The sequence below is a fragment of the Ammospiza caudacuta genome, chromosome 3 (genome assembly GCF_027887145.1).
Source record: "Ammospiza caudacuta isolate bAmmCau1 chromosome 3, bAmmCau1.pri, whole genome shotgun sequence".
In the NCBI taxonomy this organism is placed as follows: domain Eukaryota; kingdom Metazoa; phylum Chordata; class Aves; order Passeriformes; family Passerellidae; genus Ammospiza; species Ammospiza caudacuta.
The window spans coordinates 117,445,778-117,470,853 of NC_080595.1; the positions used below are offsets into that span (position 1 = coordinate 117,445,778).

Here is a 25,076-nt window from a genome sequence, read left to right on the forward strand (position 1 = left end):
TCTCCAAAAATTCCCCCAAAAATCTCCCAAAATTCCCTCAAAATTCCCACCAAAAATTCCCCCAGAAATAAAAAAAAAAATCCCCAAAAATTCCCCCAAAAACTCCCAAAATTCCCATCAAATCGCCCCAAAATACCCCCAAAAATTCCCCTCCAAATTCCCCCAAAAATTCCCCAAAATCCCCCCAAAAATCTCCCAAAATTCCCTCAAAATTTCCCCCAGAAATAAAATAAAAATCCCCAAAAATTCCCCCAAAAATTTCCCCAAAAATCCCCCAAAAATCTCCAAAAATTCCCCCCAAAATCTCCCAAAATTCCCTCAAAATTCCCACCAAAAATTCCCCCAGAAATAAAAAAAAAATCCCCCAAAATTTCCCCCCAAAAACTCCCAAAATTCCCATCAAATCGCCCCAAAATTCCCCCAAAAATTCCCCCAAAAATTCCCCCAAAAATCTCCAAAAATTCCCCCAAAAATCTCCCAAAAATCCCCCAAAAATTCCTCCAAAAATTCCCCCAAAAATTCCCCCAAAAATCCCCCAAAATCTCCCAAAATTCCCTCAACATTCCCACCAAAAATATCCCCAGAAATAAAAAAATATCCCCCAAAATTCCCCAAAAAATCTCCCAAAATTCCCTCAAAATTCCCACCAAAAATTCCCCCAGAAATAAAAAAAAAAAAAAAACAAAAATTCCCCCAAAAATTCCCCCCTAAATCCCCCAAAAATCCCCCAAAATCCCCTCAAACATCTCCCAAAATTCCCTCAAAATTCCCACTAGAAATATAAAAAAAATCTCCCAAAATTTCCCCAAAAATTCCCCAAAAATTCCCCAAAAATCTCCCAAAATCCCCTCAAAAATCTCCCAAAATTCCCTCAGAATTCCCACCAAAAATCCCCCAGAAATAAAAAAAAAAAATTCCCCAAAATTTCCCCCAAAAACTCCCAAAATTCCCATCAAATCGCCCCCAAAATTCCCCCAAAAATTCCCCCAAAAATTCCTCCAAAATTCCCCCAAAAATCTCCAAAAATTCCCCCCAAAATCTCCTAAAATTCCCTCGAAATTCCCACCAAAATTTCCGCCAGAAATAAAATAAAAATCCCCAAAAATTTCCCCAAAAATTCCCCCAAAAATTCCCCTCCAAATTCCCCCAAAAATCTCCAAAAATTCCCCCAAAAATCTCCCAAAATTCCCTCAAAATTCCCACCAAAAATTCCCCCAGAAATAAAAAAAAAAATCCCCAAAAATTCCCCCAAAAACTCCCAAAATTCCCATCAAATCGCCCCCAAAATACCCCCAAAAATTCCCCTCCAAATTCCCCCAAAAATCTCCAAAAATCCCCCCAAAAATCTCCCAAAATTCCCTCGAAATTCCCACCAAAAATTCCCCCAATAATAAAAAAAAAAATCCCCAAAATCCCCCCCCAAAAACTCCCAAAATTCCCATCAAATCGCCCCCAAAATTCCCCCAAAAATTCCCCTCCAAATTCCCCCAAAAATTCCCCTCCAAATTCCCCCAAAAATTCCCCACAATCCCCCCAAAAATCTCCCAAAATTCCCTCAAAATTTCCCCCAGAAATAAAATAAAAATCCCCAAAAATTCCCCCAAAAATTCCCCTCCAAATTCCCCCAAAAATCTCCAAAAATCCCCCCAAAAATCTCCCAAAATTCCCTCGAAATTCCCACCAAAAATTCCCCCAATAATTAAAAAAAAAATCCCCAAAATCCCCCCAAAAACTCCCAAAATTCCCATCAAATCGCCCCCAAAATTCCCCCAAATTTCCCCCCAAAAATTAAAAAAAAAAAAAAAAATCCAAAAAAAAACTTCCCCCTAAAATTCCCCACCAAATCCCCGCCCAGATGGCCCCAAAATCGCTGAAATTTCCCCCAAATTCCTTTGGGGGCGGCGCAGGGCGGTGCCAGCGGCGCAGCCACGCCGAGGACCGGCTCTTCCAGCGCCTCTTCTCGGGCTACAACCGCTGGTCCCGGCCCGTGCCCAACACCTCGGACGTGGTCATCGTGCGCTTCGGCCTCTCCATCGCGCAGCTCATCGACGTGGTGAGGGGATTTCTGGGATTCTGGGGCTGGAATTCCCGGGGTTCTGGGGCTGGAATGCCCGGGGTTCTGGGGCTGGAATTCCCGGGGTTCTGGGGCTGGAATTCCTGGGGCTCTGGGGCTGGAATTCCCGGGGTTCTGGGGTTGGAATTCCCGGGGCTCTGGGGTTGGAATTCTGGGGCTTCTGGGGTTGGAATTCCCGGGGTTCTGGGGCTGGAATTCCTGGGGCTCTGGGGTTGGAATTCCCGGGGTTCTGGGGTTGGAATTCCCGGGGTTCTGGGGTTGGAATTCCCGGGGTTCTGGGGCTGGAATTCCCGGGGCTCTGGGGCTGGAATTCCCGGGGTTCTGGGGTTGGAATTCCCGGGGCTCTGGGGTTGGAATTCCCGGGGTTCTGGGGTTGGAATTCTGGGGGTTCTGGAGTTGGAATTCCCGGGGTTCTGGGGCTGGAATTCCTGGGGTTTCTGGGGCTGGAATTCCCGGGGCTCTGGGGCTGGAATTCCCGGGGTTCTGGGGTTGGAATTCCCGGGGCTCTGGGGATAGAATTCCCGGGGTTCTGGGGCTGGAATTCCCGGGGTTCTGGGGCTGGAATTCCCGGGGTTCTGGAGTTGGAATTCCCGGGGTTCTGGGGCTGGAATTCCCGGGGCTCTGGGGCTGGAATTTCTGGGATTCTGGGGCTGGAATTCCCGGGGTTCTGGGGCTGGAATTCCCGGGGTTCTGGGGCTGGAATTCCTGGGGCTCTGGGGCTGGAATTCCCGGGGTTCTGGGGTTGGAATTCCCGGGGCTCTGGGGCTGGAATTTCTGGGATTCTGGGGCTGGAATTCCCGGGGCTCTGGGGCTGGAATTCCCGGGGTTCTGGGGTTGGAATTCCCAGGGTTCTGGGGCTGGAATTCCCGGGGTTCTGGGGTTGGAATTCCCGGGGTTCTGGGGCTGGAATTCCTGGGGTTTCTGGGGCTGGAATTCCCGGGGCTCTGGGGCTGGAATTCCCGGGGTTCTGGGGTTGGAATTCCCGGGGCTCTGGGGATAGAATTCCCGGGGTTCTGGGGCTGGAATTCCCGGGGTTCCGGGGCTGGAATTCCCGGGGTTCTGGGGCTGGAATTCCCGGGGTTCTGGGGCTGGAATTCCCGGGGCTCTGGGGCTGGAATTTCTGGGATTCTGGGGTTGGAATTCCCGGGGCTCTGGGGTTGGAATTCCCGGGGTTCTGGAGTTGGAATTCCCGGGGTTCTGGGGATTGAATTCCCGGGTCTCTGGGGTTGGAATTCCCGGGGTTCTGGGGCTGGAATTCCTGGGGTCTCTGGGGCTGGAATTCCCGGGGTTCCGGGGCTGGAATTCCCGGGGTTCTGGGGCTGGAATTCCCGGGGTTCTGGGGCTGGAATTCCCGGGGCTCTGGGGTTGGAATTCCCGGGGTTCCAGGGCTGGAATTCCCGGGGTTCTGGGGCTGGAATTCCCGGGGCTCTGGGGTTGGAATTCCCGGGGTTCTGGGGCTGGAATTTCTGGGATTCTGGGGCTGGAATTCCCGGGGCTCTGTGGCTACAATTCCCGGTGGTTCTGGGGTTGGAATTCCCGGGGTTCTGGGGCTGGAATTCCCGGGGTTCTGGGGCTGAAATTCCCGGGGTTCTGGGGTTGGAATTCCCGGGGTTCTGGGGTTGGAATTCCCAGGGTTCTGGGGTTGGAATTCCCGGGGTTCTGGGGCTGGAATTCCTGGGGTTTCTGGGGCTGGAATTCCCGGGGCTCTGGGGCTGGAATTCCCGGGGTTCTGGGGTTGGAATTCCCGGGGCTCTGGGGATAGAATTCCCGGGGTTCTGGGGCTGGAATTCCCGGGGTTCTGGGGCTGGAATTCCCGGGGTTCTGGAGTTGGAATTCCCGGGGTTCTGGGGCTGGAATTCCCGGGGCTCTGGGGCTGGAATTTCTGGGATTCTGGGGCTGGAATTCCCGGGGTTCTGGGGCTGGAATTCCCGGGGTTCTGGGGCTGGAATTCCTGGGGCTCTGGGGCTGGAATTCCCGGGGTTCTGGGGTTGGAATTCCCGGGGCTCTGGGGTTGGAATTCTGGGGCTTCTGGGGTTGGAATTCCCGGGGTTCTGGGGCTGGAATTCCTGGGGCTCTGGGGTTGGAATTCCCGGGGTTCTGGGGTTGGAATTCCCGGGGTTCTGGGGTTGGAATTCCCGGGGTTCTGGGGTTGGAATTCCCAGGGTTCTGGGGCTGGAATTCCCGGGGCTCTGGGGCTGGAATTCCCGGGGTTCTGGGGTTGGAATTCCCGGGGCTCTGGGGATAGAATTCCCGGGGTTCTGGGGCTGGAATTCCCGGGGTTCCGGGGCTGGAATTCCCGGGGTTCTGGGGCTGGAATTCCCGGGGTTCTGGGGCTGGAATTCCCGGGGCTCTGGGGCTGGAATTTCTGGGATTCTGGGGTTGGAATTCCCGGGGCTCTGGGGTTGGAATTCCCGGGGTTCTGGAGTTGGAATTCCCGGGGTTCTGGGGATTGAATTCCCGGGTCTCTGGGGTTGGAATTCCCGGGGTTCTGGGGCTGGAATTCCTGGGGTCTCTGGGGCTGGAATTCCCGGGGTTCTGGGGCTGGAATTCCCGGGGTTCTGGGGCTGGAATTCCCGGGGCTCTGGGGTTGGAATTCCCGGGGTTCCAGGGCTGGAATTCCCGGGGTTCTGGGGCTGGAATTCCCGGGGCTCTGGGGCTGGAATTTCTGGGATTCTGGGGTTGGAATTCCCGGGGTTCTGGGGATTGAATTCCCGGGTCTCTGGGGTTGGAATTCCCGGGGTTCTGGGGCTGGAATTCCTGGGGTCTCTGGGGCTGGAATTCCCGGGGTTCCGGGGCTGGAATTCCCGGGGTTCTGGGGCTGGAATTCCCGGGGTTCTGGGGCTGGAATTCCCGGGGCTCTGGGGTTGGAATTCCCGGGGTTCCAGGGCTGGAATTCCCGGGGTTCTGGGGCTGGAATTCCCGGGGCTCTGGGGTTGGAATTCCCGGGGTTCTGGGGCTGGAATTTCTGGGATTCTGGGGCTGGAATTCCCGGGGCTCTGTGGCTACAATTCCCGGTGGTTCTGGGGTTGGAATTCCCGGGGTTCTGGGGCTGGAATTCCCGGGGTTCTGGGGCTGAAATTCCCGTGGTTCTGGGGTTGGAATTCCCGGGGTTCTGGGGCTGGAATTACCGGGGTTGTGGGGCTGGAATTCCCGGGGTTCTGGGGCTGGAATTTCCCGGGCTCTGGGGCTGGAATTCCCGGGGTTGTGGGGCTGGAATTCCCGGGGTTCTGGGGCTGGAATTCCCAGGAGTTCAGGGGATTGGAATTCCCAGGAGTTCAGGGGATTGGAATTCCCGGGGTTCTGGGGCTGGAATTCCTGGGGTTCTGGGGCTGGAATTCCCGGGGTTCTGGGGTTGGAATTCCCGGGAGTTCATGGGGTTGGAATTCCCGGGGTTCCGGGGCCAAAATTTCTGGGATTCTGTGGTCAAAATTCCCGGGATTCCGTGGTGGTAGTGCCTGGGGTTCTGCAGCCGTGATTCCCATCCCTACACCCCCATCCCATATCCCTGTATCCCTTTATTCCCCTATCCCACATCCCACATCCCATATCCCACATCCCCTATGCCCTATCCCATATCCCACATCCCACATCTCATATCCCACATCCCCTATCCCACATCCCACATCTCATATCCCACATCCCACATCCCATATCCCACATCCCACATCCCATATCCCATATCCCATATCCCATATCCCATATCCCACATCCCATATCCCATATCCCACATCCCACATCCCACATCCCACATCCCATATCCCACATCCCACATCCCACATCCCACATCCCACATCCCACATCCCATATCCCATATCCCATATCCCATATCCCCTATCCCATATCCCACATCCCATATCCCATATCCCATATCCCATATCCCATATCCCATATCCCACATCCCACATCCCACATCCCATATCCCATATCCCATATCCCACATCCCACATCCCATATCCCATATCCCATATCCCACATCCCACATCCCACATCCCACATCCCATATCCCACATCCCCTATCCCACATCCCATATCCCACATCCCACATCCCATATCCCATATCCCATATCCCACATCCCATATCCCATATCCCATATCCCACATCCCATATCCCACATCCCACATCCCACATCCCACATCCCATATCCCATATCCCATATCCCATATCCCATATCCCATATCCCATATCCCATATCCCATATCCCATATCCCATATCCCATATCCCACATCCCCTATCCCACATCCCACATCCCACATCCCACATCCCATATCCCATATCCCATATCCCACATCCCACATCCCACATCCCATATCCCATATCCCATATCCCATATCCCACATCCCATATCTCATATTCCACATCCCACATCCCAAAACTGATTCTCTGCCGCCCTCTAGCGGCCACAAATCCCAAAATCTCATCCCAAAGAGCCGATCCTGATGGGGGCCGGGAGTTTTGGGGTTTCCTGGAACTTTGGGAATTTTGGGATCCCCTGGAAATTTTGGGATTCGCTGTAATTCTGGGAACTTTGGGATCCTCGGGAATTTTTTGATCCTCTGGGATTTTAGGATCCCCTGGGATTTTGGGAATTTTGGGATCCCCTGGAAATTTTGGGGCCGTCCCTAAATCCCTCGGGATCTCGCGGCTCATGCCTCGTTCCCTCCGCAGGATGAGAAGAACCAGATGATGACCACCAACGTGTGGCTGAAACAGGTGCGGGAACGGGATTGGGCATTTGGGGTTTGGGATTTGGGATTGGAGTTTGGGATTTGGGATTTGGGATTTGGGATTGGAGTTTGGGATTTGGGATTTGGGATTTGGGATTTGGGATTTGGAGAACCAAATGATGACCACCAATGTGTGGCTGAAACAGGTGCGGGAATGGGATTTGGGATTTGGGATTTGGGATTTGGGATTTGGGGTTGGGGATTTGGGATTGGAGTTTGGGATTTGGGATTTGGGATTGGAGTTTGGGATTTGGGATTTGGAGAACCAAATGATGACCACCAACGTGTGGCTGAAACAGGTGCGGGAATGGGATTTGGGATTTGGGATTTGGGATTTGGGGTTGGGGATTTGGGATTGGGGTTTGGGATTTGGGATTTGGAGAACCAAATGATGACCACCAATGTGTGGCTGAAACAGGTGCGGGAACGGTATTGGAGATTGGGGATTTGGGATTTGGGATTGGAATTTGGGATTTGGGATTGGAGTTTGGGATTTGGGATTTGGGATTTGCAGAGCCAGATGATGACCACCAACATGTGGCTGAAACAGGTGCGGGAACGGGATTTGGGATTGGGGATTTGGGATTTGGGATTTGGGATTGAAGTTTGGGATTTGGGATTTGGGATTTGGGATTGGGATTTGGGATTTGGGATTGGGATTTGCAGAGCCAGATGATGACCACCAACATGTGGCTGAAACAGGTGCGGGAATGGGATTTGGGATTGGGGATTTGGGATTTGGGGATTTGGGATTTGGGATTTGGGATTTGGGATTTGGGATTGGGGTTTGGGATTTGGGATTTGGGATTTGGAGAACCAGATGATGACCACCAACGTGTGGCTGAAACAGGTGCGGGAATGGGATTTGGGATTGGGGATTTGGAGAACCAAATGATGACCACCAATGTGTGGCTGAAACAGGTGCGGGAATGGGATTGGGGATTTGGGGTTTGGGATTTGGGGTTTGGGATTTGGGGTTTGGGATTTGAGATTGGGGATTGGAGTTTGGGATTTGGGATTTGGGATTGGAGTTTGGGATTTGGGATTTGGAGAACCAAATGATGACCACCAATGTGTGGCTGAAATAGGTGCGGGAACGGTATTGGAGATTGGGGATTTGGGATTTGGGATTGGAATTTGGGATTTGGGATTGGAGTTTGGGATTTGGGATTTGGGATTTGCAGAGCCAGATGATGACCACCAACATGTGGCTGAAACAGGTGCGGGAACGGGATTTGGGATTGGGGATTTGGGATTTGGGATTTGGGATTGAAGTTTGGGATTTGGGATTTGGGATTTGGGATTGGGATTTGGGATTTGGGATTGGGATTTGCAGAGCCAGATGATGACCACCAACATGTGGCTGAAACAGGTGCGGGAATGGGATTTGGGATTGGGGATTTGGGATTTGGGATTTGGGATTTGGGATTTGGGATTGGGGTTTGGGATTTGGGATTTGGGATTTGGAGAACCAGATGATGACCACCAACGTGTGGCTGAAACAGGTGCGGGAATGGGATTTGGGATTGGGGATTTGGAATTTGGGATTTGGGATTTGGGGTTTGGGATTTGGGATTTGGGATTGGGGTTGGGGATTTGGGATTGGAGTTTGGGATTTGGGATTGAGAGGACCAGATGATGACCACCAACGTCTGGCTGAAGCAGGTGCCGGGAATGGGACCTGGGATTAGGGATTTGGGATTTGGGATTTGGGATTTGGGATTTGGGATTTGGGATTGGGATTTGGAGAAGCAGATGATGACCACCACCGTGTGGCTGAAACAGGTGCTGGGAATGGGACCTGGGATTTGGGATTGGGATTTGGGAATGGAGTTTGGGATTGGGACTTGGGGTTTTGGAAGGGACTTGGGGTGGGATTTGGGAATGGGATTTGGGATTGGGATTTGGGAATGTCCATTCCCAGGGTGTTTTGGGGCCGTCCCCACGGATGTGCCCCGTGTCCCCGCGTGTCCCGCAGGAGTGGAGCGATTACAAGCTGCGCTGGGACCCGGCCGAGTACGACAACGTCACCTCCATCCGCGTGCCCTCCGAGATGATCTGGATCCCCGACCTCGTCCTCTACAACAAGTGAGGGACGGGCCCGGCACGGGGAGCTCCTGGGATGGCCGGGAATTCCCAAAATGCCTTCCCTTGCCATTATCCCATCCCGTCCCGTCCCACCTCATCCCGTCCCACCTCATCCCATCCCATTATCCCGTTATCCCATCCCACCTTCATCCCTTCTCCAACCAAGGATCACCCCAAGGTCCATCCCAAGCCCATTCCTGACCGTTCCACCATGACCCAGGCCCACCTGTTCTCCTGTCCCATCCCATTATCCCATCCCATCTCCATCCCACCTCCATCCCACCTTCATCCCTTCTCCAACCAAGGCTCATCCCAAGACTGATCCCAAGGTTCATCCCAAGACTCATCCCAAGTGCCATCCCAATCCCATTCCTGACCATCCCAACCCCATTCCTGACCATCCCAACCCCATTCCTGACCATTCCTGACCATCTCAAGCCCATCCCAACCCCATTCCTGACCATCCCAATCCCATTCCTGACCATTCCTGACCATCTCAAGCCCATCCCAAGCCCATGCCAATCCCATTCCGTGTTTTCCAGCGTGGACAGCGAGTTCGCCGTGGCGCACATGACCAAGGCCCACCTTGGTTCTCCTGCCCCATCCCATTATCCCATTGTCCCATTATCCCATTGTCCCATCCCACCTTCATCCCTTCTCCATCCAAGGCCCATCCCAACCCCATTCCTGACCATTCCTGACCATCCCAAAGTCCATCCCAACCCCATTCCTGACCATTCCACCATGACCCAGGCCCACCTGTTCTCCTGTCCCATCCCATTGTCCCATCCCACTGTCCCATCCCACCTTCATCCCTTCTCCAACCAAGGCCCATCCCAAGGCCCATCCCAAGGTCCATCCCAAGGTCCATCCCAAGGTCCATCCCAACCCCATTGTGACCATTCCCGGCCGTTCCGTGTTTTCCAGCAGCGACAGCGAGTTCGCGGTGACGCACATGACCGAGGCCCACCTGATGTCCCACGGCATCTCCATCGCATTGATCCCATCCCACCTTCAACTCTTCTCCAGCCAAGGCTCATCCCAACCCCATCCCAACCCCGTTCCTGACCATCCCACCATGACCCAGGCCCACCTGCTCTCCTGTCCCATCATCCCATTATCCCATCCCACCTTCATCCCACGTTCATCCCTTCTCCATCCAAGGCCCATCCCAACCCCGTTCCTGACCATTCCACCATGACCCAGGCCCACCTGATCTCCTGTCCCATCCCGTTGTCCCATCCCACCATCATCTCTTCTCCAACCAAGGTCCATCCCAAGGTCCATCCCAAGGTCCGTCCCAAGGTCCATCCCAACCCCGTTCCTGACCATCCCAAGCCGATTCCTGACCGTTCCTGGCCACCTCAATCCCATCCCATCATCCCATTATCCCATCCCACCTTCATCTCTTCTCCAACCAAGGACCCTCCCAAGGTCCATCCCAAGGTCCATCCCAAGGACCATCCCAAGGTCCATCCCAAGGCCCATCCCAAGGTCCATCCCAAGGCCGTTCCTGACCATCCCAAGCCCATTCCTGACCGTTCCTGGCCATCTCAATCCCATCCCATCATCCCATTATCCCATTGTCCCATTATCCCATCCCACCTTCATCTCTTCTCCAACCAAGGCCCCTCCCAAGGCCCCTCCCAAGGTCCATCCCAAGGTCCATCCCAACCCCATCCCAACCCCGTTCCTGACCATCCCAAGCCCATTCCTGACCTTTCCTGGCCATCGCAATCCCATCCCATCATCCCATTGTCCCATCCCACCTTCATCTCTTCTCCAGCCAAGGCCCATCCCAAGGTCCATCCCAAGGTCCGTCCCAAGGTCCATCCCAACCCCGTTCCTGACCGTCCCAAGCCCATTCCTGACCGTTCCTGGCCATCTCAATCCCATCCCATTGTCCCATTATCCCATCCCACCTTCATCTCTTCTCTAACCAAGGTCCATCCCAAGGTCCATCCCAAGGTCCATCCCAAGGCCGTTCCTGACCATCCCAAGCCCGTTCCTGACCGTTCCTGGCCATCTCAATCCCATCCCATCATCCCATTATCCCATTGTCCCATTATCCCATCCCACCTTCATCTCTTCTCCAACCAAGGCCCCTCCCAAGGCCCCTCCCAAGGTCCATCCCAAGGTCCATCCCAAGGTCCATCCCAACCCCGTTCCTGACCATCCCAAGCCCATTCCTGACCTTTCCTGGCCATCTCAATCCCATCCCATCATCCCATTGTCCCATCCCACCTTCATCTCTTCTCCAGCCAAGGTCCATCCCAAGGTCCATCCCAAGGTCCGTCCCAAGGTCCATCCCAACCCCGTTCCTGACCATCCCAAGCCCATTCCTGACCGTTCCTGGCCATCTCAATCCCATCCCATTGTCCCATTATCCCATCCCACCTTCATCTCTTCTCTAACCAAGGTCCATCCCAAGGTCCATCCCAAGGTCCATCCCAACCCCGTTCCTGACCATCCCAAGCCCGTTCCTGACCGTTCCTGGCCATCTCAATCCCATCCCATCATCCCATCATCCCATTGTCCCATTATCCCATCCCACCTTCATCTCTTCTCCAACCAAGGCCCCTCCCAAGGCCCCTCCCAAGGTCCATCCCAAGGCCCCTCCCAACCCCATCCCAACCCCGTTCCTGACCATCCCAAGCCCATTCCTGACCGTTCCTGGCCATCGCAATCCCATCCCATCATCCCATTGTCCCATCCCACCTTCATCTCTTCTCCAGCCAAGGTCCATCCCAAGGTCCATCCCAAGGTCCATCCCAAGGCCGTTCCTGACCATCCCAAGCCCATTCCTGACCGTTCCTGGCCATCTCAATCCCATCCCATCATCCCATTATCCCATCCCACCTTCATCTCTTCTCCAACCAAGGCCCCTCCCAAGGTCCGTCCCAAGGTCCATCCCAACCCCGTTCCTGACCATCCCAAGCCCATTCCTGACCGTTCCTGGCCACCTCAATCCCATCCCATCATCCCATTGTCCCATTATCCCATTGTCCCACCTTCATCTCTTCTCCAACCAAGGCCCCTCCCAAGGTCCATCCCAAGGTCCATCCCAACCCCATCCCAACCCCGTTCCTGACCATCCCAAGCCCATTCCTGACCGTTCCTGGCCATCTCAATCCCATCCCATCATCCCATTGTCCCATTATCCCATTGTCCCACCTTCATCTCTTCTCCAACCAAGGCCCATCCCAAGGTCCATCCCAAGGCCCATCCCAAGGCCCCTCCCAAGGTCCATCCCAAGGCCCATCCCAAGCCCGTTCCGTGTTTTCCAGCGCGGACGGCGAGTTCGCGGTGACGCACATGACCAAGGCCCACCTGTCGTGGGACGGCACGGTGACCTGGGTGCCGCCGGCCATCTACAAGAGCTCCTGCAGCATCGACGTCACCTTCTTCCCCTTCGACCAGCAGAGCTGCAAGATGAAGTTCGGCTCGTGGACCTACGACAAGGCCAAGATCGACCTGGAGAACATGGACCACCAGGTGGACCTCAAGGACTACTGGGAGAGCGGCGAGTGGGCCATCATCAACGCCGTGGGCACCTACAACTCCAAGAAGTACGACTGCTGCACGGAGATCTACCCCGACATCACCTTCTACTTCGTCATCCGCCGCCTGCCGCTCTTCTACACCATCAACCTCATCATCCCGTGCCTGCTCATCTCCTGCCTCACCGTGCTGGTCTTCTACCTGCCCTCGGACTGCGGCGAGAAGATCACGCTGTGCATCTCCGTGCTGCTGTCCCTCACCGTCTTCCTGCTGCTCATCACCGAGATCATCCCGTCCACCTCGCTGGTCATCCCGCTCATCGGCGAGTACCTGCTCTTCACCATGATCTTCGTCACGCTCTCCATCATCATCACCGTCTTCGTGCTCAACGTGCACCACCGCTCGCCCAGCACGCACGCCATGCCCGCGTGGGTCAGGAGCTTCTTCCTGGGCTCCGTGCCCAGGTGGCTCTCCATGAAGAGGCCGCCCCAGGAGGGGGCGCGGGGACAACGCGGCCGCCCCGGCGGGGCGCGGCTGAGCACGTCGCGGTGCTGGCTGGAGACCGACGTCGACGACAAGTGGGAGGAGGAGGAGGAAGAGGAGGAGGAAGAAGAGGAAGAAGAAGAGGAGAAGACCTACCCAAGCCACCCCACGGCAGAACCCAAGAAAAGAAAATTCTGCTGCGGGAAGGAATCGGCGGGACCGGGCTCCGAGGGGAAGGACCAGGAGGAGGAGGAGGAGGAGGAGGAGGGCAAGGAGGAAGGCTCGGGGCGGGCTCCGGCGCTGTCGCCCGGGATGATGAAGGCTCTGGAGGGGGTGCAGTACATCGCCGACCACCTGCGGGCCGAGGACGCCGACTTCTCCGTGAGTGCCACGGGGGGGACACCGCGGGGGTGGAGGTCCCGAAATTCGGGAAGTTCTGGGAGACGCCGAGGGGATGGAGACACCACGGTTGGGGAGTTCTGGGATCCGCGGATGGGGCTGGAGACCCCAAAGTTGGGGAACCATGGATGGTGCTGGAGATCCCAAAATTGAGAAGGGAAGTTCTGAGATCCGTGGGTGGGGCTGGAGACCCCAAAGTTGGGGAACCCATGGATGGTGCTGGAGATCCCAAAATTGAGAAGGGAAGTTCTGAGATCCGTGGGTGGGGCTGGAGACCCCAAAATGGGGACCCACGGATGGGGCTGGAGAACCCAAAACTGGAATGGGAAGTTCTGGGATCTGCGGATGGGGCTGGAGACCCCAAAGTTGGGGAACCCATGGATGGTGCTGGAGATCCCAAAATTGAGAAGGGAAGTTCTGAGATCCGTGGGTGGGGCTGGAGACCCCAAAATGGGGACCCACGGATGGGGCTGGAGAACCCAAAACTGGAATGGGAAGTTCTGGGATCTGCGGATGGAGCTGGAGACCCCAAAATTGGGGAACCATGGATGGTGCTGGAGATCCCAAAATTGAGAAGGGAAGTTCTGAGATCCGTGGGTGGGGCTGGAGACCCCAAAGTTGGGGACCCACGGATGGGGCTGGAGAACCCAAAACTGGAATGGGAAGTTCTGGGATCTGCGGATGGTGCTGGAGATCCCAAAATTGAGAAGGGAAGTTCTGAGATCCGTGGGTGGGGCTGGAGACCCCAAAGTTGGGGAACCATGGATGGTGCTGGAGATCCCAAAATTGAGAAGGGAAGTTCTGAGATCCGTGGGTGGGGCTGGAGACCCCAAAGTTGGGGAACCATGGATGGTGCTGGAGATCCCAAAATTGAGAAGGGAAGTTCTGAGATCCGTGGATGGAGCTGGAGATGCCAAAATTGGGGAACCATGGATGGTGCTGGAGATCCCAAAATTGAGAAGGGAAGTTCTGAGATCCGTGGGTGGGGCTGGAGACCCCAAAGTTGGGGACCCACGGATGGGGCTGGAGAACCCAAAACTGGAATGGGAAGTTCTGGGATCTGCGGATGGGGCTGGAGACCCCAAAGTTGGGGAACCATGGATGGTGCTGGAGATCCCAAAATTGAGAAGGGAAGTTCTGAGATCCGTGGGTGGGGCTGGAGACCCCAAAATGGGGACCCACGGATGGGGCTGGAGAACCCAAAACTGGAATGGGAAGTTCTGGGATCTGCGGATGGTGCTGGAGATCCCAAAATTGGGGAACCATGGATGGTGCTGGAGATCCCAAAATTGAGAAGGGAAGTTCTGAGATCCGCGGGTGGGGCTGGAGACCCCAAAACTGGGGAACCATGGATGGTGCTGGAGATCCCAAAATTGAGAAGGGAAGTTCTGAGATCCGTGGGTGGGGCTGGAGACCCCAAAGTTGGGGAACCCATGGATGGTGCTGGAGATCCCAAAATTGAGAAGGGAAGTTCTGAGATCCGTGGGTGGGGCTGGAGATGCCGGAATTGGGAAGGGCCGATCTGGGATCCATGGATGGGGTCAGAGGTCCCAAAACTGGATTGGGAAGTTCTGGGATCCATGGTTGGTTCTTGAGATGCCAAAAATTGGGAAGTTCTGGGATGTGTAGATGGGGCTGGAGATCCCAAGAATTGGGAAGTTCTGGGATGTGTAGATGGGGCTGGAGGTCCCAAAAATGGAATGGGAAGTTCTGAGATCCGTGGATGGAGCTGGAGATGCCAAAATTGGGAAGGGCCGATCTGGGATCCATGGATGGGGTCGGAGGTCCCAAAACTGGAATGGGAAGTTCTGGGATCCGTGGTTGGTTCTTGAGATCCCAAAAATTGGGAAGTTCTGGGATGTGCGGATGGGGCTGGAGATCCCAGAACTGGGAAGTTCTGGGCTCTGTGGTTGGTTCTTGAGATTCCAAAATCAGGATCCATGGACGGGGCTGGAGACCCCAAAATTGGGAACCCACAGATGGGGCTGGAGGTCCCAAAAATGGAACGGGAAGTTCTGGGGTCCATGGATGGGGGTGGAGATCCCAAAATCGGGACCCGTTGATGGGGCTGGAGATCCCAAAATTGGGAAGGGCAGTTCTGGGATGTGTGGATGGGGCTGGAGGTCCCAAAAATGGGAATTTCTGGGATCCATGGATGCGTCCTGAGATCCCAAAAATGGGCAAGTTCTGGGGTCTGTAGATGGGGCTGGAGGTCCCAGAACTGGGAAGTTCTTGGATCCATGGATGGTTCTTGAGATCCCAAAATCGGGGAGTTCTGGGATCTGGGATCTGTGGATGGGGCTGGAGGTCCCAAAATGGGGAAGGGAAGATCTGGGATGTGTGGATGGAGCTGCAGGTCCCAGAAATGGGAATGGGAAGTTCTGGGGTGTGTGGGTGGAGCTGGAGATCTCAAAAATGGAACCCATGGATGGGGCTGGAGGTCCCAAAATTGAGGAGTTCTGGGACCTTTGGATGGGGCTGGAGATCCAAAATTGAGAAGTTCTGGGATCTGCAGGTGGGGTTGGAGGTCCCAGAATTGGGAAGTTCTGGGATCCGTGGATGGGGCTGGAGATCCCAAAAGTGGAATGGGAAGTTCTGGGATCCGTGATTGGTTCCTGAGATCCCAAAATTGGGAAGTTCTGGGATTCATGGATGGGGTTGGAGGTCCCAGAATTGGGAAGGGCAGATCTGGGATCCACGGATGGGGCTGGAGATCCCAAAATTGGAGTGGGAAGTTCTGGGATCCGTGGATGGGGTTGGAGATGCCAAAATTAGGAAGTTCTGGGATCTGGGATCTGTGGATGGAGCTGCAGGTCCCAGAAATGGGAATGGGAAGTTCTGGGGTGTGTGGGTGGAGCTGGAGATCTCGAAAATGGAACCCATGGATGGGGCTGGAGGTCCCAAAATTGAGGAGTTCTGGAATCTTTGGATGGAGCTGGAGATCCCAAAAATTGAGGAGTTCTGGGATCCGTGGATGGGGCTGGAGATCCCAAAATTTGAAATTTCTGGGATCTGCAGGTGGGGTTGGAGGTCCCAGAATTGGGAATTTCTGGGATCCGTGGATGGGGCTGGAGATCCCAAAAATTGGGAAGTTCTGGGATCCCCAGGTGGGGCTGGAGGTCCCAAAATTTGGAACTTCTGGAGTCCATGGATGGGGCTGGAGGTCCCAAAAATGGAATGGGAAGTTCTGGGATGTGTGGATGGGGCTGGAGGTCCCAGAATGGGGACCCACGGATGGGGCTGGAGAACCCAAAAGTGGAATGGGAAGTTCTGGGATCCGTGATTGGTTCCTGAGATCCCAAAATTGGGAAGTTCTGGGATTCATGGATGGGGTTGGAGGTCCCAGAATTGGGAAGGGCAGATCTGGGATCCACGGATGGGGCTGGAGATCCCAAAATTGGAGTGGGAAGTTCTGGGATCCATGGGTGGGGTTGCAGATGCCAAAATTGGGAAGTTCTGGGATCTGGGATCTGTGGATGGAGCTGCAGGTCCCAGAAATGGGAACGGGAAGTTCTGGGGTGTGTGGGTGGAGCTGGAGATGTCAAAAATGGAACCCATGGATGGGGCTGGAGGTCCCAAAATTGAGGAGTTCTGGGATCTGCGGATGGAGCTGGAGATCCCAAAAATTGAGGAGTTCTGGGATCCGTGGATGGGGCTGGAGATCCCAAAATTTGAAATTTCTGGGATCTGCAGGTGGGGTTGGAGGTCCCAGAATTGGGTATTTCTGGGATGTGTGGATGGGGCTGGAGATCCCAAAAATGGAGTGGGAAGTTCTGGGATCCATGGATGGGGCTGGAGATGCCAAAATTAGGAAGTTCTGGGATCTGGGATCTGTGGATGGAGCTGCAGGTCCCAGAAATGGGAATGGGAAGTTCTGGGGTGTGTGGGTGGAGCTGGAGATCTCGAAAATGGAACCCATGGATGGAGCTGGAGGTCCCAAAATTGAGGAGTTCTGGGACCTTTGGATGGGGCTGGAGATCCCAAAATTTGAAATTTCTGGGATCTGCAGGTGGGGTTGGAGGTCCCAGAATTGGGAAGTTCTGGGATGTGTGGATGGGGCTGGAGATCCCAAAAATGGAGTGGGAAGTTCTGGGATCCGTGGTTGGTTCCCGAGATCCAAAAATTGGGAAGTTCTGGAGTGCGTGGAAGGGGCTGGAGATGCCAAAATTGGGAAGGGAAGTTCTGAGATCCATGGACGGGGCTGGAGATCCCAAAGTTGGGAAGGGCAGATCTGGGATCCATGGATGGGGTTGGAGGTCCCGAAACTGGCAAAGGAAGGTCTGGGATCCACGGTTGGTTCTTGGGATCCCAAAATTTGGAGGGGAAGTTCTGGGATGTGCGGATGGGGGCAGGAGATCCCAACATTTGGAACTTCTGGGATTCATGGGTGGGGCTGGAGATCCCAAAAGTGGAATGGGAAGATCTGGGATCTGTGGAAGTGCCTGGAGATCCCAGAATTGGGGAGGGAAGTTCTGGGACGCGTGGATGGGGCTGGAGGTCCCGAAAGTGGGAGGAGAAGTTGTGGGATCCACGGATGGGGCTGGAGATGCCAAAATTGGGAACGGGAAGATCTGGGATGCGTGGATGAGGCTGGAGATCCCAAAATTGGGAAGTTCTGGGATCCACTGAGGTGGCTGGAGGTCCCAGAATTGGAATGGAAAGTTCTGGGATCCTCTGGATGGGGCTGGAGGTCCTAAAACTTGGGAGGAGAAGTTCTGGGATGCGTGGATGGGGCTGGAGGTCCCGAAAGTGGGAGGAGAAGTTGTGGGATCCACAGATGGGGCTGGAGATGCCAAAATTGGGAAGTTCTGGGATCCACTGAGGGGGCTGGAAGTCCCAGAATTGGAATGGAAAGTTCTGGGATCCTCTGGATGGGGCTGGAGGTCCTAAAACTTGGGAGGAGAAGTTCTGGGATGCGTGGATGGGGCTGGAGATGCCGACGTTGGGCAGAGCAGATGTGGGATCTGAACGTGGAGCTGCAGGTCTCCAAAACTGGAGTGGGAGGTTCTGGGATCCATGGTTGGCTCTTGAGATCCCAAAATTGGGAAGTTCTGGGATCCCCAGGTGGGGCTGGAGGTCCCGGAGTTGGAATGGGAAGTTCTGGGAGCTGCGGTCGGTTCCTGAGGTCCCAGAAACGAGGAGGACAATTCCAGGATCCGTGGTTGCTTCCCAAGCGCCCAAACCCAGGGAGAAGATCCATGATCCATCTCCCACCCTTGGCCAGCCCCATTCCCGCTTTTCCCAAAGTGGGTTTGGAGAACCCCAGGTCCAAGATGGACACCTCCATGTCCCACCTCAGAAAATTCCAGAATTTTCCATGCGTTGTGGAGTCCCCTCACCACGAGGAGATTCCCAGAAGCTCTGGGTGGTCTCCTGACCTCTCCCACCCCGTTCCTGCTTTTCCCAAAGCGGGTTTGGAGAACCCCAGCTCCAAGCTGGACACCTCCATGTCCCACCTCAGAAAATTCCAGAATTTTCCAACAAGAAAAACTCAGAGAATTCCAGAATTTTCCCATGAACTGTGGTGTCTCCTGACCACGAGGAGACTCCCAGGAAGTTCTGGGTGGTCTCCTGACCTCTCCCACCCCATTCCCGCTTTTCCCAAAGTGGGTTTGGAGAACCCCAGATGGTCCAAGATGGACACCTCCATGTCCCACCTCAGAAAATTCCAGAATTTTCCATGAACTGTGGAGTCCCCTCACCACGAGGAGACTTCCAGAAGCTCTGGGTGGTCTCCTGACCTCTCCCACCCCGTTCCTGCTTTTCCCAAAGCGGGTTTGGAGAACCCCAGATGGTCCAAGCTGGACACCTCCATGTCCCACCTCAGAAAATTCCAGAATTTTCCAACAAGAAAAACTCAGAAAATTCCGGAATTTCCCATGAACTGTGGTGTCTCCTGACCACGAGGAGACTCCCAGAAGCTCTGGGTGGTCTCCTGACCTCTCCCACCCCGTTCCCGCTTTTCCCAAAGTGGGTTTGGAGAACCCCAGATGGTCCAAGATGGACACCTCCATGTCCCACCCCAGAAAATTCCAGAATTTTCCAACAAGAAAAACTCAGAGAATTCCAGAAATTTCCCATGAACTGTGGTGTCTCCTGACCACGAGGAGACTCCCAGGAAGTTCTGGGTGGTCTTCAGACCCCCGTGAGATCCCCGGGATGGAATTCCAGGAGGTTCCACCACCGTTCTCCTCCCCCCCGGCAGGTGAAGGAGGACTGGAAGTACGTGGCCATGGTGATCGACCGCATCTTCCTGTGGATGTTCATCATGGTCTGCCTGCTGGGCACCGCGGGGCTCTTCCTGCCGCCGTACCTGGCCGGCATGATCTAGGGTGGTGGGAACGGTGCTGGGAACGGTGCTGGGAATGGTGGTGGGAATGGTGGTGGGAATGGTGGTGGGAATGGTGGTGGGAATGGTGGTGGGAATGGTGGTGGGAATGGTGGTGGGAATGGTGGTGGGAATGGTGGTGGGAATGATGGTGGGAATGGTGGTGGGAATGGTGGTGGGAATGGTGGTGGGAATGGTGGTGGGAATGGTGGTGGGAATGGTGGTGGGAATGGTGGTGGGAATGGTGGTGGGAATGATGGTGGGAATGATGGTGGGAATGGTGGTAAGAATGGTGGTGGGAATGGTGGTGGGAATGGTGGTGGGAATGGTGGTGGGAATGGTGGTGGGAATGGTGAGAATGGTGGGAATATGGTAGGAATGGTGCTGGGAATGGTGGTGGGAATGGTGGGAATGGTGGTGGGAATGGTGGTGGGAATGGTGGTGGGAATGATGGTGGGAATGGTGGTGGGAATGGTGGTGGGAATGGTGGTGGGAATGGTGGGAATATGGTGGGAATGGTGGTGGGAATGGTGGTGGGAATGGTGAGAATGGTGGGAATATGGTAGGAATGGTGCTGGGAATGGTGGTGGGAATGGTGGGAATGGTGGTGGGAATGGTGGTAGGAATGATGGTGGGAATGGTGGTGGGAATGGTGGTGGGAATGGTGAGAATGGTGGTGGGAATGGTGGTAGGAATGATGGTGGGAATATGGTGGGAATATGGTGGGAATGGTGGTGGGAATGGTGGGAATGGTGGTGGGAATGGTGGTGGGAATGGTGAGAATGGTGGGAATGGTGGTGGGAATGGTGGGAATATGGTGGGAATGGTGGTGGGAATGGTGGTGGGAATGGTGGTGGGAATGGTGGGAATATGGTAGGAATGGTGGTGGGAATGGTGGTAGGAATGGTGGTGGGAATATGGTGGCAATATGGTGGGAATGGTGGTGGGAATGGCGGTGGGAATGGTGGTGGGAATGGTGGTGGGAATGGCGGTGGGAATGGTGGTGGGAATAGTGGTGGTCATGTCCTGCTGGAGGCTGGTGGTGGGGAGGTGGAAGCTGTGGGAGATCTCCGGTGGGGATGGAGGGTGGAGGAAGGGGTGGAGGTGACCATGGGTGGTGTGGGAGATGGACGTGATCCCACCATCCCTTGATCCCACCATCCCGTGATCCCACCATCCCTTGATCCCATGGTCCCAGGATCCCAGGAAGCTGTGGGAGATGCTGTGGATGGTCCCTGCAGAAGGGACATGGACATGATCCTAAAATCCCACAATCCCACCATCCCATGATCCCACCATCCCAGGAGGGTGTGGGACAGGGATAAGGCTGTGGATGGTCCCTGCAGAAGGGACATGGACATGATCCTAAAATCCCACAATGCCATGATCCCGTGATCCCACCAACCACCCCAGGAAGTTGTGGGAGATGCTGAGGATGGTCCCTGCAGAAGGGACGTGGACACGATCCCACAATCCCACCATCCCACCATCCCACCATCCCAGGAGGGTGTGGACAGGGATAAGGCTGTGGATGGTCCGTGCAGAGGGGACATGGACGTGGTCCCACAAATCCGCGATCCCACGGTCCCGTGAGGTCGTGGATTGGAACAAGGCTCTGGATGGTCCATGCAGAAGCGATGTGGAGAAGATCTCATCGTCCCGCGATCCCACGGTCCCGTGAGGTCGTGGATTGGAAGAAGGCTGTAGATGGTCCATGCAGAGGGGACGTGGACATGGTCCCATAATCCCATGATCCCACCATCCCAGGAGGGTGTGGGACAGGGATAAGGCTGTGGATGGTCCCTGCAGAGGGGACGTGGACATGGTCCCATAAATCCGTGATCCCACGGTCCCGTGAGGTTGTGGATTGGAAGAAGGCTGTGGATGGTCCCTGCAGAGGGGACATGGACATGGTCCCATAAATCCGTGATCCCACGGTCCCATGAGGTCGTGGATTGGAGTAAGGCTGTGGATGGTCCCTGCAGAGGGGACATGGACATGGTCCCATAAATCGGTGATCCCACGGTCCCATGAGGTCGTGGATTGGAGTAAGGCTGTGGATGGTCCCTGCAGAGGGGACATGGACATGGTCCCATAAATCGGTGATCCCACGGTCCCGTGAGGTCGTGGATTGGAGTAAGGCTGTGGATGGTCCGTGCAGCAGCGATGCGGAGAAGATCTCATCGTCCCGCGATCCCATGGTCCTGTGCTCCCAGGAAGTTGTGGGGCGGGGAGGATGCCGTGGCTGCTCTCTGCAGGAGGGACACGGACACGGTCCCACCATCCCACGATCCCAGAATCCTGCGATGCCACCATTCCCAGGAAGCTGAGGGAGATGCTGTGGGTGGTCCGTGCAGAAGGGACGCAGACGTCATCCCGTAATCCCATCATCCCGTGATCCCGTAATCCCGGGAGGTTGTGGGACAGGAACGGGGGTTCTGGTGGTCCGTGCGGGAGGAACATGGACGGGACCCAACGGTCCCAGGATCCCATCATGCTGCCATCCCAGGAAGATCTGGGACGGGGATAACACTTGGGGTTGTCCATGCAGAAGGAACACGGACAAGATCCCATAATCCCACGATCCCAGGAAATTGTGGGACAGGAGTAAGGGTTCGGATGGTCTGTGCAGGAGGAACATGGACACCATCCCACCATCCCACCATCCCAGGAAGCTGTGGGAAAGGGCTCATGATTTGGGTGGTCCTTGCAGACAGGACATGGACATGATCCCATGATCCCATGATCCCGTCATCCTGAAACCCCATCGTGCTGTGATCCCACCATCCCACCATCCCAGGAAGCTGTGGGACAGGAAGAGGAGCTCGATGGTCTGTGCAGAAGGGACATGGACAAGATCCCATAATCCCACGATCCCAGGAAATTGTGGGACAGGAGTAAGGGTTCGGATGGTCTGTGCAGGAGGAACATGGACACCATCCCACCATCCCAGCATCCCACCATCCCAGCATCCCAGCATCCCACCATCCCACCATCCCAGGAAGCTGTGGGACGGGAAGAGGAGCTCGATGGTCTGTGCAGAAGGAACATGGACACGATCCCATAATCCCACGATCCCAGGAAATTGTGGGACAGGAATACGGGTTCTGATGGTCTGTGCAGGAGGAACATGGACACCATCCCACCATCCCACCATCCCACCATCCCACCATCCCACCATCCCAGGAAGCTGTGGGACAGGAAGAGGAGCTCGATGGTCTGTGCAGACGGGACATGGACACGATCCCACCATCCCAGGAAGCTGTGGGCTCATGATTTGGGTGGTCCTTGCAGGAGGGACATGGACATGATCCCATAATCCCATGATCCCGTCATCCTGAAACCCCATCATGCTGTGATCCCACCATCCCAGGAAGCTGTGGGACGGGAAGAGGAGCTCGATGGTCTGTGCAGAAGGAACATGGACAAGATCCCATAATCCCACCATCCAACAATCCCAGGATGTTGTGGGACAGCGGACAACGCTGTGGGTGGTCCTTGCGGAGGGGGCATGGACACGATCCCATAATGCCATGATCCCATAATGCCGTGATCCCGTAATTCCATGATCCCGTAGTCCTGTGATCCCACCATCCCACCACCCCATGATCCCAGGACCCCAGGAAGTTGTGGGAGATGCTGTGGGTGGCCCGTGCAGAAGGGACATGGACACGATCCCATAATCCCGTGATCCCATGATCCCGTGATCCCATAACCCCATAATCCCGTGATCCCATAATCCCGTTTTCCCATAATCCCATGATCCCATAATCCCGTGATCCCATAATCCTGTGATCCCATAATCCCGTTTTCCCATAATCCCATAATCCCGTGATCCCATAATCCCGTAATACCATAATCCCGTGATCCCGTAATCCCATGATCCCATAATCCCATGATCCCATAATCCCGTAATCCTGTGATCCCATAATCCCGTGATCCCATAATCCCATAATCTCGTGATCCCATAATCCCGTGATCCCGTAATCCCATAATCCCGTGATCCCGTAATCCCATAATCCCGTGATCCCATAATCCCATGATCTCGTGATCCCATAATCCCGTGATCCCATAATCCCGTAATCCCACAATCCCGTGATCCCATAATCCCATAATCCCGTGATCCCATAATCCCATAATCCCGTGATCCCATAATCCCGTGATCCCATAATCCCATAATCCCGTGATCCCGTAATCCCATAATACCATAATCCCGTGATCCCATAATCCCATAATCCCGTGATCCCATAATCCCGTGATCCCATGATCCCATAATCCCATAATCCCATAATCCCGTGATCCCGTAATCCCATAATCCCATAATCCCATAATCCCGTGATCCCATAATCCCGTGATCCCATAATCCCATAATCCCGTGATCCCATGATCCCATAATCCCGTGATCCCGTAATCACATAATCCCATAATCCCGTAACCCCACAATCCCATAATCCCGTGATCCCATAATCCCATAATCCAATAATCCCGTGATCCCGTGATCCCGTAATCCGGTGGTCGCATGATCCCAGGAGGTGGTGATCCCATCCCCCGCGCCGTTCCGTGGCCCCCACCCCCGGAGGTCTCCGAGCACATCCCCAAGCCCGTTCCTGCTGCCAAGGAAATTCCCGGTGGGAACGGCAGGAAGGACAGACCGGGGCGGGATTCGGCGCACGTTTTATCTGAGCCGGGGAAAAAACAAAACCAAAACCCCAAAAATACAACAAAAACCCCCAAAAGTTTGGGAAAAACGGAAGCGCAAAGTTTGGGAACAGCTCAGCTGGAAGAGGCAACGTTCTCCAGGTTGGCGTCCACCCCGAATTCCGGAAGGTTCCGGAAGCCGCCGTTAAATCAAATCCGAGGGAGCGGCGAAAACGCCGAATTTTGGGGATTCCGACCCAAAAGGTTCCGCGCACGCTCCAGGTGCCCGTCCCTCCCAACCCAACAAAACAAAAGATTTTCCAAGGAGAAAAAAACCCCCAAATTTCCTTTTTCCCAAGGAAATCCCCAAAGCTTTCATATGTCACGATGAAACCCCCAAAACTGCCCCTTTTTTTTCCCGCGGGAAACCCAAATGAAGCTTAAATGAAACGCCGAATTTTGGGGATTCCGACCCAAAAGGTCCCGCGCACGCTCCAGGTGCCCATCCCAACGTGGACCCCAAGGATCCCTCCCAACCCAACAAAACAAAAACTTTTCCAAGGAGAAAAAAACCCCAAATTTCCTTTTTCCCAAGGAAATCCCCAAAGCTTTCATATTTCACGATGAAACCCCCAAAACTTCCCCTTTTCTTCCCGCGGGAAACCCAAGTGAAGCTCATTTTTCCCAAGGAAATCCCCAAAACCTCCTTTTTTTTTTTTTTTTTTCTCCAAACCAAACCCCGAAACCTCATTTATTCCACATGAAAACCCAAAAACTTCCATTATTTCCGAATAAAAGCCCCAAAACCTCGTTTTTTCCAAAGAAAACCCCCAAACCTC

At 54.8% G+C, this 25,076-nt stretch overlaps 1 protein-coding gene across 1 annotated transcript; it reads left to right on the forward strand.

Annotated features, from left to right (window-relative positions):
• Positions 1 to 1,942: 1,942 nt before the first annotated feature.
• On the forward strand, positions 1,943 to 19,602 carry CHRNA2 (cholinergic receptor nicotinic alpha 2 subunit). The gene is made up of 4 exons (XM_058801025.1): positions 1,943 to 2,053; positions 8,779 to 8,888; positions 12,176 to 13,253; positions 19,477 to 19,602. Exons 2-4 carry the CDS (start codon positions 8,854 to 8,856, stop codon positions 19,600 to 19,602), a joined length of 1,239 nt encoding a protein of 412 aa, XP_058657008.1. The 5' UTR covers positions 1,943 to 2,053; positions 8,779 to 8,853.
• Positions 19,603 to 25,076: the final 5,474 nt, after the last annotated feature.

Bases quoted from the DNA above. Each gene is read 5' to 3' on its own strand.
- CHRNA2 (XM_058801025.1), top strand. From the start codon at position 8,854: ATGATCTGGATCCCCGACCTCGTCCTCTACAACAA. The intron at 8,889-12,175 runs GTGAGGGACGGG...CGTGTTTTCCAG, and splicing joins GACCTCGTCCTCTACAACAA to CGCGGACGGCGAGTTCGCGG. The intron at 13,254-19,476 runs GTGAGTGCCACG...CCCCCCCGGCAG, and splicing joins CCGAGGACGCCGACTTCTCC to GTGAAGGAGGACTGGAAGTA.